This window comes from Onychomys torridus, chromosome 13 (assembly GCF_903995425.1).
Source record: "Onychomys torridus chromosome 13, mOncTor1.1, whole genome shotgun sequence".
Classification (NCBI taxonomy): domain Eukaryota; kingdom Metazoa; phylum Chordata; class Mammalia; order Rodentia; family Cricetidae; genus Onychomys; species Onychomys torridus.
Window position 1 is genome coordinate 26,760,742 of NC_050455.1, and position 12,873 is coordinate 26,773,614.

General features: G+C 41.9%; 2 protein-coding genes across 2 annotated transcripts; both read left to right on the forward strand.

Moving 5' to 3' along the window:
- Positions 1–2,358: 2,358 nt before the first annotated feature.
- LOC118594776 (protocadherin beta-2-like) lies at positions 2,359–5,171 on the forward strand. Its single transcript, XM_036204959.1, has one exon. It carries the CDS (start codon positions 2,520–2,522, stop codon positions 4,920–4,922), a length of 2,403 nt encoding a protein of 800 aa, XP_036060852.1. The 5' UTR covers positions 2,359–2,519; the 3' UTR covers positions 4,923–5,171.
- Positions 5,172–5,866: 695 nt separating this feature from the next.
- LOC118594777 (protocadherin beta-3-like) lies at positions 5,867–10,560 on the forward strand. Its single transcript, XM_036204960.1, has one exon. The coding sequence runs from the start codon at positions 7,613–7,615 to the stop codon at positions 10,007–10,009; it is 2,397 nt and encodes a 798-aa protein (XP_036060853.1). The 5' UTR covers positions 5,867–7,612; the 3' UTR covers positions 10,010–10,560.
- The last annotated feature ends 2,313 nt before the right edge of the window (positions 10,561–12,873 follow it).

A 12,873-nucleotide genomic window follows, 5' to 3' on the forward strand; every position in this document is an offset into this window, starting at 1 on the left:
CATGGAGGAGTGCTGCTTACATGCTTCCCATGTTTTCCTTTGTGTGCTTTCTTATAGAACCCAGGACCACCATTCCAGTGATCTAGGCTCTCCCACATCAACCATCCATCAAGACAATGCACCACAGGCTTGTCTTCAGGCTAATCTGGTGAGGACATTTTCTCAATTGACGTTCCCTCTTTCCAAATGACTCTGGCTTGTGGCCACTTTGACAGAAAACTAGCCATGGCAATGTCTATACAACCTTTACATAAAGGCAGTTATTTTGTTTGGGTGGAAGGTAGAGTTGTATTTTATATATATATATGTATATATATATATATATATATATATATATATATATATATATATATATATATATATATATATACACATATATATATACACATATGTGTGTATATATATATATGTATATATATAACTTTTCTACACACTTGAATATTTTCTCTATATAAGTGGTTTTCTTTTTTCTATAATGTTTTAGTTGCTATGTAGTCACTGTACATAGTAGTGGATTTCAAAAGGACAATTTTAATACATGCATATAATGCATTTTGAGCATTTTCTCCCATATCCCCATTGCCATACTTTCTTCTTCTTCTTCTTCTTCTCCTTCTTCTTCTTCTTCTTCTTCTTCTTCTTCTTATTATTATTATTATTATTATTATTATTATTTTCCTTCTGCTCCTTTATTCCCCTAGCCTACTACTTTCATGTTACATATAAGTATATGCCTAAAGCAAAGTTTTTAAATTATTGTAATAAACTTTGTTTTTTAGAGCAATTTTAGGTCTCACAGAAAATCAAATACTACTCAGAGTTCCCATCTGCCATTTTTCTTCAACCACAACCCCTATCATTAATATCTTGCCTTAGCATAACACATTTGGTAACACTGTTGTACAAATTACTGTTCACTAAAGTGCAAAGTTCACACTAGGATTGACCTGTTATATGAGTCTATTTTTTACAAACACATAATATTATATATATATATATATATATATATATATATATACCCTTATAGTATAATAAAGGAAAATTTCATTGTCCTAAAAATCATCTGTTTTAGCTCTTTGTCCTCATCATCCTCTTCCCCTGATAATCAGCATCTTTTTAATGTCTTTGTAATTTTGCTTTTTCCAGAATGTTTTATAATTGAAACAATATTGTCTTTCTTTTTAAAAGTGTTTCCATTAATTCTTTGAGAATTTCATGCAGTGTATTTTTATCCTATTCACCCTACTTTTCTTAACTCCCCGCCAGATCCATTCCCATCTCCTCACCCCCAACTTTGTGTCCTGTTTATTCTCATTCGGTAACCCAGCCACTCCAATTTGAGCTGTACATACACACCTGGGTGTGAGCCATCCACTGGAGTGTGGTCTGGAGTCACACCTTAAAGAAAACTGACTTTTCCTTCCCCAGAAGCCATCAACTGTCCATAGTCCCCCAGGGATGGGAGCTCATGAACCCCTTTCCAATCCATGCTGGAAGGTAGCCAGAGTAAGCAATATGCCATTTTATGGCTTGATAATTCTTTTTTTTTTAAATTGAGCATTCAAAAAAGATAATTTTTTAAACTTAGCAATAAGTTTCAACTTAGATACTTTGGATTCTAATTTAATAAACCAGCTCTTAAAGACTTTAAAAAAGATAAATAAGTAGTTTTAAATGTTTACTATGCATTTGACATTACGAACCTACTACTCTGACAGATGAAAATAACTAAATTGCAGTTTTATCAAAATGTTCTTATCTGTTAGAAAGGAAAATAAAAACACAGACACTGACAAGAAATGAACTGACCATGGAGATTTTTATGAGACTTGGTCAGGGAAATGTGGGTCTGAAACAATGCAAAGAGAAAGTGTACGTGAGGACAGTTCTATGCCCACTAGGACATTCTCATTAAATTCTGTGTTTTCCTTGGTCTTCTATTGAGTCTTTCAGTTGAAGTTGATGTGAGAGCAGTAACCTAACTCAAATGTGGACATGCCCAAGTTGTGAATAAAGACTGGGAACTCCTAGTTTAAAAACTTTCTCTGTGGCACCCAGTCAGCCTTTCAATCCTGAAGTTAATTTTCACCCCAACCCTCTTGAAACTGCGAAAAAAAACTCTGAATTTTTCGCATGCCTTACATACCCGTTATAGAAGCAATGAAATCCTTCGAAACATAGAGAAGATATTGGTATATTGTGAGGCATAAAAGAATTACGGGGTTTAGAGAGTCATGAATATAAAAGTGAATTGTCTTAATGCTTTGGAGAAAACAAATGCTTAAAAAGAACGCAGGGTGGCGCTGCAGCCTCATAAGTACAAGAAACCGGGACCAGCCAACCATCCAGTGACTAGTCGCTGAAGGGAGGAGGGAGAGGAGGCCTTCCAAGACATCTGTCCGCAAAGTCTTGGGCCTGGGGATTGTGGATTTATCCCATTGTCTGCAAGATATTTGCAGAGCAAGTCAGTGACGACGTGAACCACGGCTGGAGCGAGTTTGTTGGGAGACCAGAAGGCGATGGAGGCTGCAGAGGAAATGGAGCGAGCCCTGAAAAAAAGGCAAGTCCCGCTGTTGTTCTTTGTTTTGCTGGGCATAGCTCAGGCTGGGTCCACTCTTAAGCGCTACTCAGTGGAGGAGGAAGCAGAGAATGGCTTTTTTGTGGCCAATTTGTTAAAGGACCTGGGGCTGGAGGTACATGAACTTGCTGCGCGGGGACCACGAGTCATTTCCAAAGGGAAAAAATTGAATTTAGAGTTCAATAGGCAGACCGGGGATTTGTTATTAAGGGAGAAACTGGACCGGGAGGAGCGGTGTGGCCCCGCCGAACCCTGTGTGGTACCTTTCCAGGTGTTACTGGGAAATCCTTTGCAGATTTTTCAGGCTGAGCTACAGATTAGGGACATAAATGATCATTCTCCCGTTTTTCTGGACAAAGAAATAATTTTGAAAATTTCAGAAATGACTGCTTCCGGAACCACTTTCCTAATAGAACCAGCTCAAGACTTAGATGTAGGAAGCAACGGTCTCCAAACTTACACAATCAGTCCCAATTTCTATTTTCATCTTAAATTACAAGACAGTCCTGATGGCACCATATTACCACAGCTGGTTCTGGACAGAATGCTGGATCGGGAGGAACAATCTGAAATCAGATTAATACTCACAGCGATCGATGGTGGGAGTCCACCCAGGTCTGGCACCGCCCTGGTCCTCATTAAAGTCTTGGATATCAATGACAATGCCCCCACATTTTCAAAATTTCGCTATGAGGTCCAGGTTCCAGAGAACAGTCCTGTTGGATCCCATGTTGCTACAGTCTCTGCTAGAGATTTAGACATTGGGGACTACGGAAAAATAGCTTATGCGTTTTCCCAAGCTTCTGAAGACATTCGGAAAACATTCAGAATGAATGCAACATCTGGAGAAATCCTTTTAGCAACAACACTGGATTTCGAATCCATCCAGACATATACAGTATATGTTCAGGCTACAGATGGTGGGGGACTTTCTGGAAGCAGTGTGGTATTTGTCCAAGTGATAGATTTGAATGACAACCCACCAGAACTGACTATGTCCACACTTACCAATCACATCCCAGAAAACTCCCCAGAAACCATAATTGCTGTGTTCAGTGTTGCAGATCCTGACTCTGGAGACAACGGGAAAATGGTGTGCTCCATCCCAGAGGATCTTCCTTTTATTCTAAAACCTTCAGTTGAGAACTTCTACACTCTTATGACTAACACAGCCCTGGACCGGGAGACAAGATCACAGTACAACATCACCATTATGATCACTGATCTGGGCACACCCAGGCTCACAACTCAGCACACCATAACAGTGCAGGTGTCCGATGTCAATGACAATGCTCCAGCTTTCACCCAAACCTCCTACACCCTGTTTGTCCAGGAGAACAACAGCCCTGCCCTGCACATAGGCACCATCAGCGCCACAGACTCAGACTCAGGCTCCAATGCCCATATCACATACTCGCTGCTGCCCACCCACGACCTGCAGCTGGCCCTCCACTCGCTCATCTCCATCAACACAGAGAACGGGCAACTGTTTGCGCTCAGGGCGCTGGACTATGAGACCCTGGAGACCTTTGAGTTCCGCGTGGGCGCCACAGACCAAGGCTCTCCTGCACTCAGCAGCCAGGCTCTGGTGCAAGTGCTCGTGCTGGACGCCAACGACAATGACCCCTTCGTGCTCTACCCGCTGCAGAACGCCTCTGCACCCTGCACAGAGCTGCTGCCCAGGGCGGCAGAGCCTGGATACCTGGTCACCAAGGTGGTGGCAGTGGACCGCGACTCTGGACAGAACGCCTGGCTGTCCTTCCAGCTGCTCAAGGCCACAGAGCCTGGGCTGTTCAGCGTGTGGGCTCACAATGGCGAGGTGCGCACCTCCAGGCTGCTGAGTGAGCGCGATGCTCCCAAGCACAGGCTGCTGCTGCTGGTCAAGGACAATGGTGATCCTCCAAGATCTGCCAGTGTCACTCTGCATGTGCTGCTGGTGGATGGCTTCTCTCAGCCCTACCTGCCTCTGCCAGAGGTGGCAAGCAACTTTGCGCATGATGAGGATGTGCTCACACTGTACCTGGTCATTGCTTTGGCTTCTGTGTCTTCCATCTTCCTCTTGTCTGTGCTGCTCTTTGTGGGGCTGAGGCTGTGCAGGAGGGCCAGGGCGGCCTCTCTGGGTGGCTGCTCTGTACCTGAGGGACACTTTCCTGGTCACCTGGTGGATGTCAGCGGCACTGGGACCCTGTCCCAGAGCTACCAGTATGAGGTGTGTCTGACTGGAGACTCTGGAACCACAGATTTCAAGTTTATGAAGCCTGTTATCCCCAACTTCCTTCTTCAGAGTTCAGAGAGAGAGAATGATACAAACGCCCGTTACAGGAATAGTTTTGAATTCAGTTAAATATTGATGAGGAAATACGGAGTTGAGTGTCAGCTAAAACGTTAAAGGCCTGATTTTACTGCTTTGCCAACTGAAGGAGTCTCTTTTCCTTTGAAAGTAACTCTCTTACTCCAATCTTTTGCATGTTACTGGTATTTCTAGATAAGTAAGATCTGTGGAATAAGGAATCTAAATTTTGCTTGTATTCCAATTGTGATTAGTCTTGTAGTTTCATTTGACTTATAATGTGAGAGTAAAATTTGTGTTTTCGGAAATCCTTTTTATTTTTAGACAGGACCTCATTATGTAGCTCCGGCTGTCCTGGAACTCACTGTGTAGACCGGGCTGGTCTCTAACTCACAAAGATCCACCTGTCTCTGCCTCCTGGATGAAAGGTGCATGGCCCTGCGCCCTGCAGAAGTCTTTAAATTTTGAGTTATAGCATCATTAGCCAAATTTAACTTCTCCAGTTCTGGGTTACTCTTAAGCGTTGTCTGAAGCTGTTTTCTCTCATTATTCAAGTAGTAACAATTTGCAGCCCAGACTATTTTCATGTATTCTCTTGTTAATATAACTGTTATCGTGTGATCTGACTTGAAACTCTTTACACAGGTGTGAATAATATAATACTCTTTCCATGTTTATCTACACACATTTTAAAGTATCAGCATGCAAAACTTATGATTCTTTAAAGATTGTGGGAACCCTAATTGTTGGATTTTGCAAAGTATTCAAATTGTAAATGCAAATCAAAATCATATTTCTATGAATTGGAAATTTACAAAACCTGAAATTCCTGATTTTTAAATTTCTGTCTAGTCTAAAAGATAGTTAAAAGATGCATGCCTACATATTTTCAAGGGCATGATAATTTTTTATGTTTTATTTCAAATAGTCTTTCAAAACACTTGTGCTGAATTCAATATTTAAAAAAAAAATTCTTGAGAAAAGGTCTCACTGTGGTCTTGAACTTGTGACAGTTCCTCCCCCATCCAGAGTGTTGGGATTACAGGCATTGCATTAACATTCCCAGTTAATTCAACTACTCAAGACTGTATTATAATTGAACTGTATACAACAGGATGTGCTTTTATCTTTTACCAACTTAGAAATTTTGTATGTAGCTTAGCATTCCATTCTAAAAAAATTCCCAGGGCATTAAAGATTTAAATGGACATAAGTTCGTGAGCAGTGTATGTGGATCCATTTATAATTTATATTAATTTTCTGGATAAACTTGTTCCATTTTCCCTCTTTAATACCATGGACTTTTCAATGCCTTTGTAAAATAAAGCTTGTGATGGGCCAATGTCAACAGGCCTGACAACCTGAGTTCATGCCCTGACCCACATGATGGGAGTAGAAAACCAAACTCCCTGACTTAAACACACACACACACACACACACACACACACACACACACACACTGTTTAAAAATTTAAGTTTTTGAGTTATGCTTATGGGTAGCTCCTGTTCATTTCATGATTAGCACAGTCACTTGGATGTTTTAGGTTCTTAATATTTTTTTTTGACTAATTGATTGAAAGAAGAATTGTTTTAGTTGTGACATACTGATAATTAAATATGGTAAGATAGTTAATGAACAAAACTTTTGCTGGAACTAAATACTATGACATACAATATAATAATCTGATTTTGCTATAGTTATTTGAATGCTGTGCAGTTATCACTCTATTGGTTCTTTCAACATATCTTTCCTTTTTCTCTCTTAATGCTTAGTTCAAGTCTCCTATCCACTGCCTTTAATGAATACAGAATTGCTGTTATTTAATTTTATAATTTAAATACACGTCTGTTTCCCAAGTCACTCACTCAACTTTCTTCACGTATTGCAGTTGCATTTGTGACACAAAGTGCTATCGATATTTTAATCCTTAACGTTTCTCAACCTATTATTAATTTTTACATATTTTTAGATGTATTTGAATGAGGTATGCTATTAAATGTATGGAATTTGAATATCTCATTTGATAAGCAGCGCCAGAAAGGACAGTCTTGGTATCAAAAGTCTCTAGTTAATCACCTTATCACCTGTGGGTTCTTGGTTAAGTGACCTCCCATGGCATCAACTGTTTCAGCTATCATCAACTATCTTGCAGTTGTTATCAAGTACAGTAACATGACATTACAGAAATATAATTGATATTAGTTTCAGTGCCACTAATATTAGGAATAAACTCAATAGTGAGTAAGTGTGTATCACTCCTGACACTCATGCAGAGAGCAGATTGCTTCACGTGTGCACTTGTATTGTAAATCATGTAAGTGAGGACTCTTTTTAGAGATAGCTGATTCCGTTTAGTGTATTATACTTGCTTAGTTTTTGTTTAACTTACGTGGCACAAGAAACTCCCTCAGTAGGGTCAAGTAAGTTTGATAAAGGGGAAAAAACGACATAAATCAAAACCAGTAACAAAACCTTTTCTAAGAATTTAAGACTGAAAACGAACGCATGGTGGCGCTGTTGACTAAAAATGCGAATTAAGACTCTATACTCCGTACTCAGATTGACAGAGGGATTCGGTGAGATAAAACAAGGGCTTGTGAACCTGGGCAGAATTTTAAGCAGGAAAATCTGAATCTCTGGAAAACATTACTTGTTAGGCTATCTCCAAAAGACTGCACTTTTCACAGAGAAATACAAGCCTCCTTTTGGTGACAAGCCCCTGGAAAAGCACCGCAGAAATACAATGGAGGCCAGAGAAGAGTGCTTCCTTAAACAAAGGCAAGTCTTGCTTCTCTTTGTTTTTCTAGGTGGGTCTCTGGCTGGGTCTGGATCTAGGCGCTATTCTGTGGCCGAGGAAAAAGAGAAGGGCTTCTTAATAGCCAATCTAGCAAAGGATCTGGGGCTCAGGGTAGAAGAACTGGCTGAAAGGAGAGCTCAGGCTATCTCTAGAGGGAACATACAATATTTTCAGCTCAGCCACCAGACCGGAGACTTGCTCCTGGTTGAGAAACTGGACCGGGAGGAGCTATGCAGTTCCACAGAGCCTTGTGTTCTGCACTTTCAGATATTGCTGCATAATCCTTTGCAGTTTCTTACAAATGAGCTCGAGGTCATAGATATAAATGATAACGCTCCGGAGTTCTTTGAAAATGCGATGCAGCTTAAAGTCCTGGAAAGCTCCCCACCTGGGACAGTAATTCCTTTGGGAAATGCTGTGGACCTGGACGTGGGAAGAAACGGACTCCAGAACTACACGGTCTCTCCCAAGTCCCATTTCCACGTTCGCAGCCGCCGTCGTAGGGATGGCAGGAAGTATCCAGAATTAGTGCTAGACAGAGCTCTGGATCGGGAGGAGCAGCCAGAGCTCAGTCTAACTCTCACGGCCCTGGATGGAGGATCCCCACCTCGGTCTGGCACTGCCCAGGTCCACATCCTGGTCTTAGACGTAAACGATAATGCCCCAGAATTTACACAGTCACTCTATGAGGTTCAAGTTCTAGAGAAGAGCCCTGTTGGCTCTGTCATTCTCACGGTCTCAGCTTCTGACTTAGATACCGGGAATTTTGGTGCAATATCGTATGTGTTTTTCCATGCTTCTGAAGAAATCCTCAAAACTTTTCAACTAAATCCCACTACTGGTGATATACAGTTAGTGAAGGCTTTGGATTATGAAACAATTAATACTTACGAAGTTGACATAGAGGCCAAAGACGGTGGTGGTCTTTCAGGAAAGTGCACAGTCATAGTCCAGGTAGTTGATGTGAATGATAACCCACCAGAACTGACTTTGTCATCAGTTAACAGCCCAATCCCTGAGAATTCAGAAGAGACTGTGGTGGCTGTTTTCAGTGTTGCTGATTTAGACTCTGGAGATAATGGTAAAGCAACCTGTTCCATCCAGAATGATCTCCCATTCACCCTGAAACCATCTGTAGAGAACTTCTACACTATAGTGTCTGAAGGAGCTCTGGACAGAGAGAGCAGAGCTGAGTACAACATCACCATCACAGTCACCGACCTAGGCTCACCCAGGCTGACAACACAGCACACCATAACAGTGCAGGTGGCTGATGTCAACGACAACGCCCCCACCTTCACCCAAACCTCCTACACCCTGTTTGTCCAGGAGAACAACAGCCCCGCCCTGCACATAGGCACCATCAGCGCCACAGACTCAGACTCAGGCTCCAATGCCCACATCACCTACTCGCTCCTGCCCACCCACGACCCGCAGCTGGATCTCTCCTCACTCATCTCGATCAATGCAGACAACGGGCAGCTGTTCATGCTCATTGCGCTGGACTATGAGGCCCTGCAGACCTTCGAGTTCCATGTGGGCGCCACAGACCAAGGATCTCCTGCGCTCAGCAGCCAGGCGCTGGTGCAAGTGCTTGTGCTGGACGCCAACGACAATGACCCCTTCGTGCTCTACCCGCTGCAGAACGCCTCTGCACCCTGCACAGAGCTGCTGCCCAGGGCGGCAGAGCCAGGATACCTGGTCACCAAGGTGGTGGCAGTGGACCGCGACTCTGGACAGAACGCCTGCCTATCCTTCCAGCTGCTCAAGGCCACAGAGCCCGGGCTGTTCAGCATGTGGGCTCACAATGGCGAGGTGCGCACCTCCAGGCTGCTGAGTGAGCGCGAGGCTCCCAAGCACAGGCTGCTGCTGCTGGTCAAGGACAATGGGGATCCTCCAAGGTCTGCCAGTGTCACTCTGCATGTGCTGCTGGTGGATGGCTTCTCTCAGCCCTACCTGCCTCTGCCAGAGGTGGCGCTCGACCCCGCACAAGACAATGATGATTTGCTCACTCTGTACCTGGTCATCGCCTTGGCTTCTGTGTCTTCCATCTTCCTCTTGTCTGTGCTGCTGTTCGTGGGGGTGAGGCTGTGCAGGAGAGCCAGGGAGGCCTCTCTGGGTGGCTGCTCTGTACCTGAGGGACACTTTCCTGGTCACCTGGTGGATGTCAGCGGCACTGGGACCCTGTCCCAGAGCTACCAGTATGAAGTGTGTCTTACAGGAGACTCTGGGACAGGTGAGTTCAAATTCCTGAATCCGGTGATACCAAACCTGTTTATGGGAGAATCTGAGAGAGACGTTAAGGGAAGTCCCCACTGCAGGAGTAGTTTTGTAGTCAGCTAAATATTGCAAATGGTTCCCCATCTCTCAGTTTCCGTCAACTTCTTACTGTAATTAGTCTTTTAAGAAGTACTACCTAATATTTTTTAACCAGTAATCCAACCTATGGCATCCTAAATAGCTCTAAACTTGTTACTCTTTTATTAATACTAATTTTACTTAGGATTTTGAGGTTGTATTGTCCTAACAGTTAATGAAACTAATGTCTTCATGACATTCTGTAACTTTTCAATGCACTTAAGAAAAATTAAAGTTGTGTGTATTTATGGACTTTTAGGTTACATTGCTTAGAATTCTTTCCGAGTCAGTGGCCTTTTTAGGTTAAGCAATCTGCATAGCTGTAAAATCTAGCACACATCTTTCTCCAAAATTATATGTAAACACACATTTCATTAAAACATCAGTGCATGGAAGTTGTTCTGTATCCTGTTGTGAGCACCGTGTATCCTAGCTATTGTTATGTGCATCTTTTATTATTGCAGTGTGTAGATAATTGGAGTGTGCCATAAACACTACAATTAAACTTCTCAAATAATTATTATGCAATAAAAATTAAGGAGAAAATATTATATGCTTACTCCTTTTTTTGTGGAGCCAGTATATTAATCACTGGTTTGATGTAATCCTTTAAAAAAGTAATCTCAGAATCAACTATGAACCAACTTTCTCTCAGTTAATTGAGGGATCTTGAGGGTGTTGAATTTCTGTGTCTCCTTCCTTCCTTTACCACATGGACAGAGGTCCCAGGATAATGAACAGATTGTAATTTCTAGTTTTCCCTATCTTTAGAAAGAGGAAATTTCTTCTGAATTTTGGCCCTTATGTTTAATGCTGATTTCAGACATTTAATTTTATAACACTTGATACCAATGGGAAGTTTTGTACATACTTAAAAAATTCTTTTTTGGGTGTTTCATTTTACTTTTGTTGCCTAGTGTAGTCTTCAGCTATTAGAAATTAGCTTAGTTTTTAGATCAATGAAAGTTTTAGTTGTATGAAATATATATTATTTTGAGCATAATATGCTGGAATAATATTGCATTTGTCTGATTCATAATTGTTTGCTGTAATGTTCAGTAAGACTAGTGAAGTATGGTGTGATTTATAAGTAGATTTATATTGTTCTAACTATGAAATATCATTGAACTTCATCAGAAAAAAATGAACCATTTAAAAACTTTCCTTATAATCTAATATTTATTTTAAGATCCAGCATATTATACTCCTGAATTTATTTTAAAATCCAGTATATTATTCTCCTGGAGTTTTAGGTCCTGTACACTCCCAGAATTAGTTTTACACTTTAACAAAAAGGAAAGTTAACGAGAGCTTGACATATTCTTGAAACAGTTTTTAGTCTCTATCCAACCTTAAAAGTGAATCAAGAGTAGCAGTCCAGTCATCTTTGTTTTACATCTAGTATCCTCCTATGAGTGAGTACATACCGTGTTTGTCCTTCTGAGTCTGGGTTACCTCACTCAGGATGATTTTTTTCTAGATCCATCCATTTACCTGCAAACCTCATGGTGTCATTGTTTTGCTCTGCTGAGTAGTACTCCATTGTGTATATGTACCACATTTTCTTTATCCATTCTTCAGCTGAAGGGCATCTAGGTTGTTTCCAGGTTCTGGCTATTACAAACACTGCTGATATGAACATAGCTGAGCAAAGGCCCTTGTGGTATGATTGAGCACTCCTTGGGTATATGCCCAAGAGTGCTACAGCTGGGTCTTGGGGGAGATGGATTCCCAATTTTCTAAGGAAGTGTCATATTGATTTCCAAAGTGGCTGTACAAGCTTGTATTCCCACCAGCAGTAGAGGAGAGTTCCCCTTGCTCCATCTACTCTCCAGCATAAACTGTCTTCAGTGTTTTTGATCTTAGCCATTCTGACAGGTGTAAGGTGGTATCTCAGAGTCATTTTGATTTGCATTTCCCAGATAATTAGGGATGTTGAGCAATTCCTTAAATGTCTTTCAGCCATTTGAACTTCCTCTGTGGAGAATTCTCTGTTTAGTTCTATAGCCCATTTCTTAATTTGACTGTTGGGCATTTTGATGTCTAATTTCTTGAGTTCTTTATATATTCTGGATATCAGCCCTCTGTCAGATATGGGGTTGATGAAGACCTTTTCCCATTCTGTAGGCTTTGTCTTGTTGACCATGTCCTTTGCTCTACAAAAGCTTCTCAGTTTCAATAGGTCCTATTGATTGATTGTTTCTCTCAGTGTCTGTGCTACTGGTGTTATATTTAGGAAGTGATCTCCTATGCCAATGCATTCAAGACTATTTCTTACTTTCTCTTCTATCAGGTTCAGATTAACTGGATTTATGTTGAGGTCTTTGATCCACTTGGACTTAAATTTTGTGCACAGTGACAGATATGGATCTATTTGCAGCCTTGGCCAGGCCCCAGGTGGAGCTCCAGGACTCCAATTGGCAAGAAAGAGGAGGGATTGTATGAGTGAGAATTGTTGAGACCAAGATTGGAAAAAGCACAGGGACAAATAGCCAAACTAATGGAAACACATGAACTATGAACCAAAAGCTGTGGAGCCCCCAACTGGATCAGTCCCTCTGGATAAATGAGACAGTTGAATAGCTTGAACTGTTGGGGAGGCACACAGGCAGTGGGACCTGGACCTGTCCTTAGTGCATGAGCTGGCTGTTTGGAACCTGGGACTTATGCAGGGACACTTTGCTCAGCCTTGGAGGAGGGCACTGGACCTGCCTGGACTGAATCTACCTGGTTGAGCTGAATCTCCAGGGGAGTCTTTGCCCTGGAGGAGATGGGAATGGGGAGTGGGCTAGGGGGAAGGCAGGGGAAGGGGTGAGAGGGGGAGGACAGGGGAAGCCATGGCTGATATG

Excerpts from the sequence above, each read along its gene's own strand:
- LOC118594776 (XM_036204959.1), top strand. The coding sequence starts at position 2,520 with ATGGAGGCTGCAGAGGAAATGGAGCGAGCCCTGAAAAAAAGGCAAGTC.
- LOC118594777 (XM_036204960.1), top strand. The coding sequence starts at position 7,613 with ATGGAGGCCAGAGAAGAGTGCTTCCTTAAACAAAGGCAAGTCTTGCTT.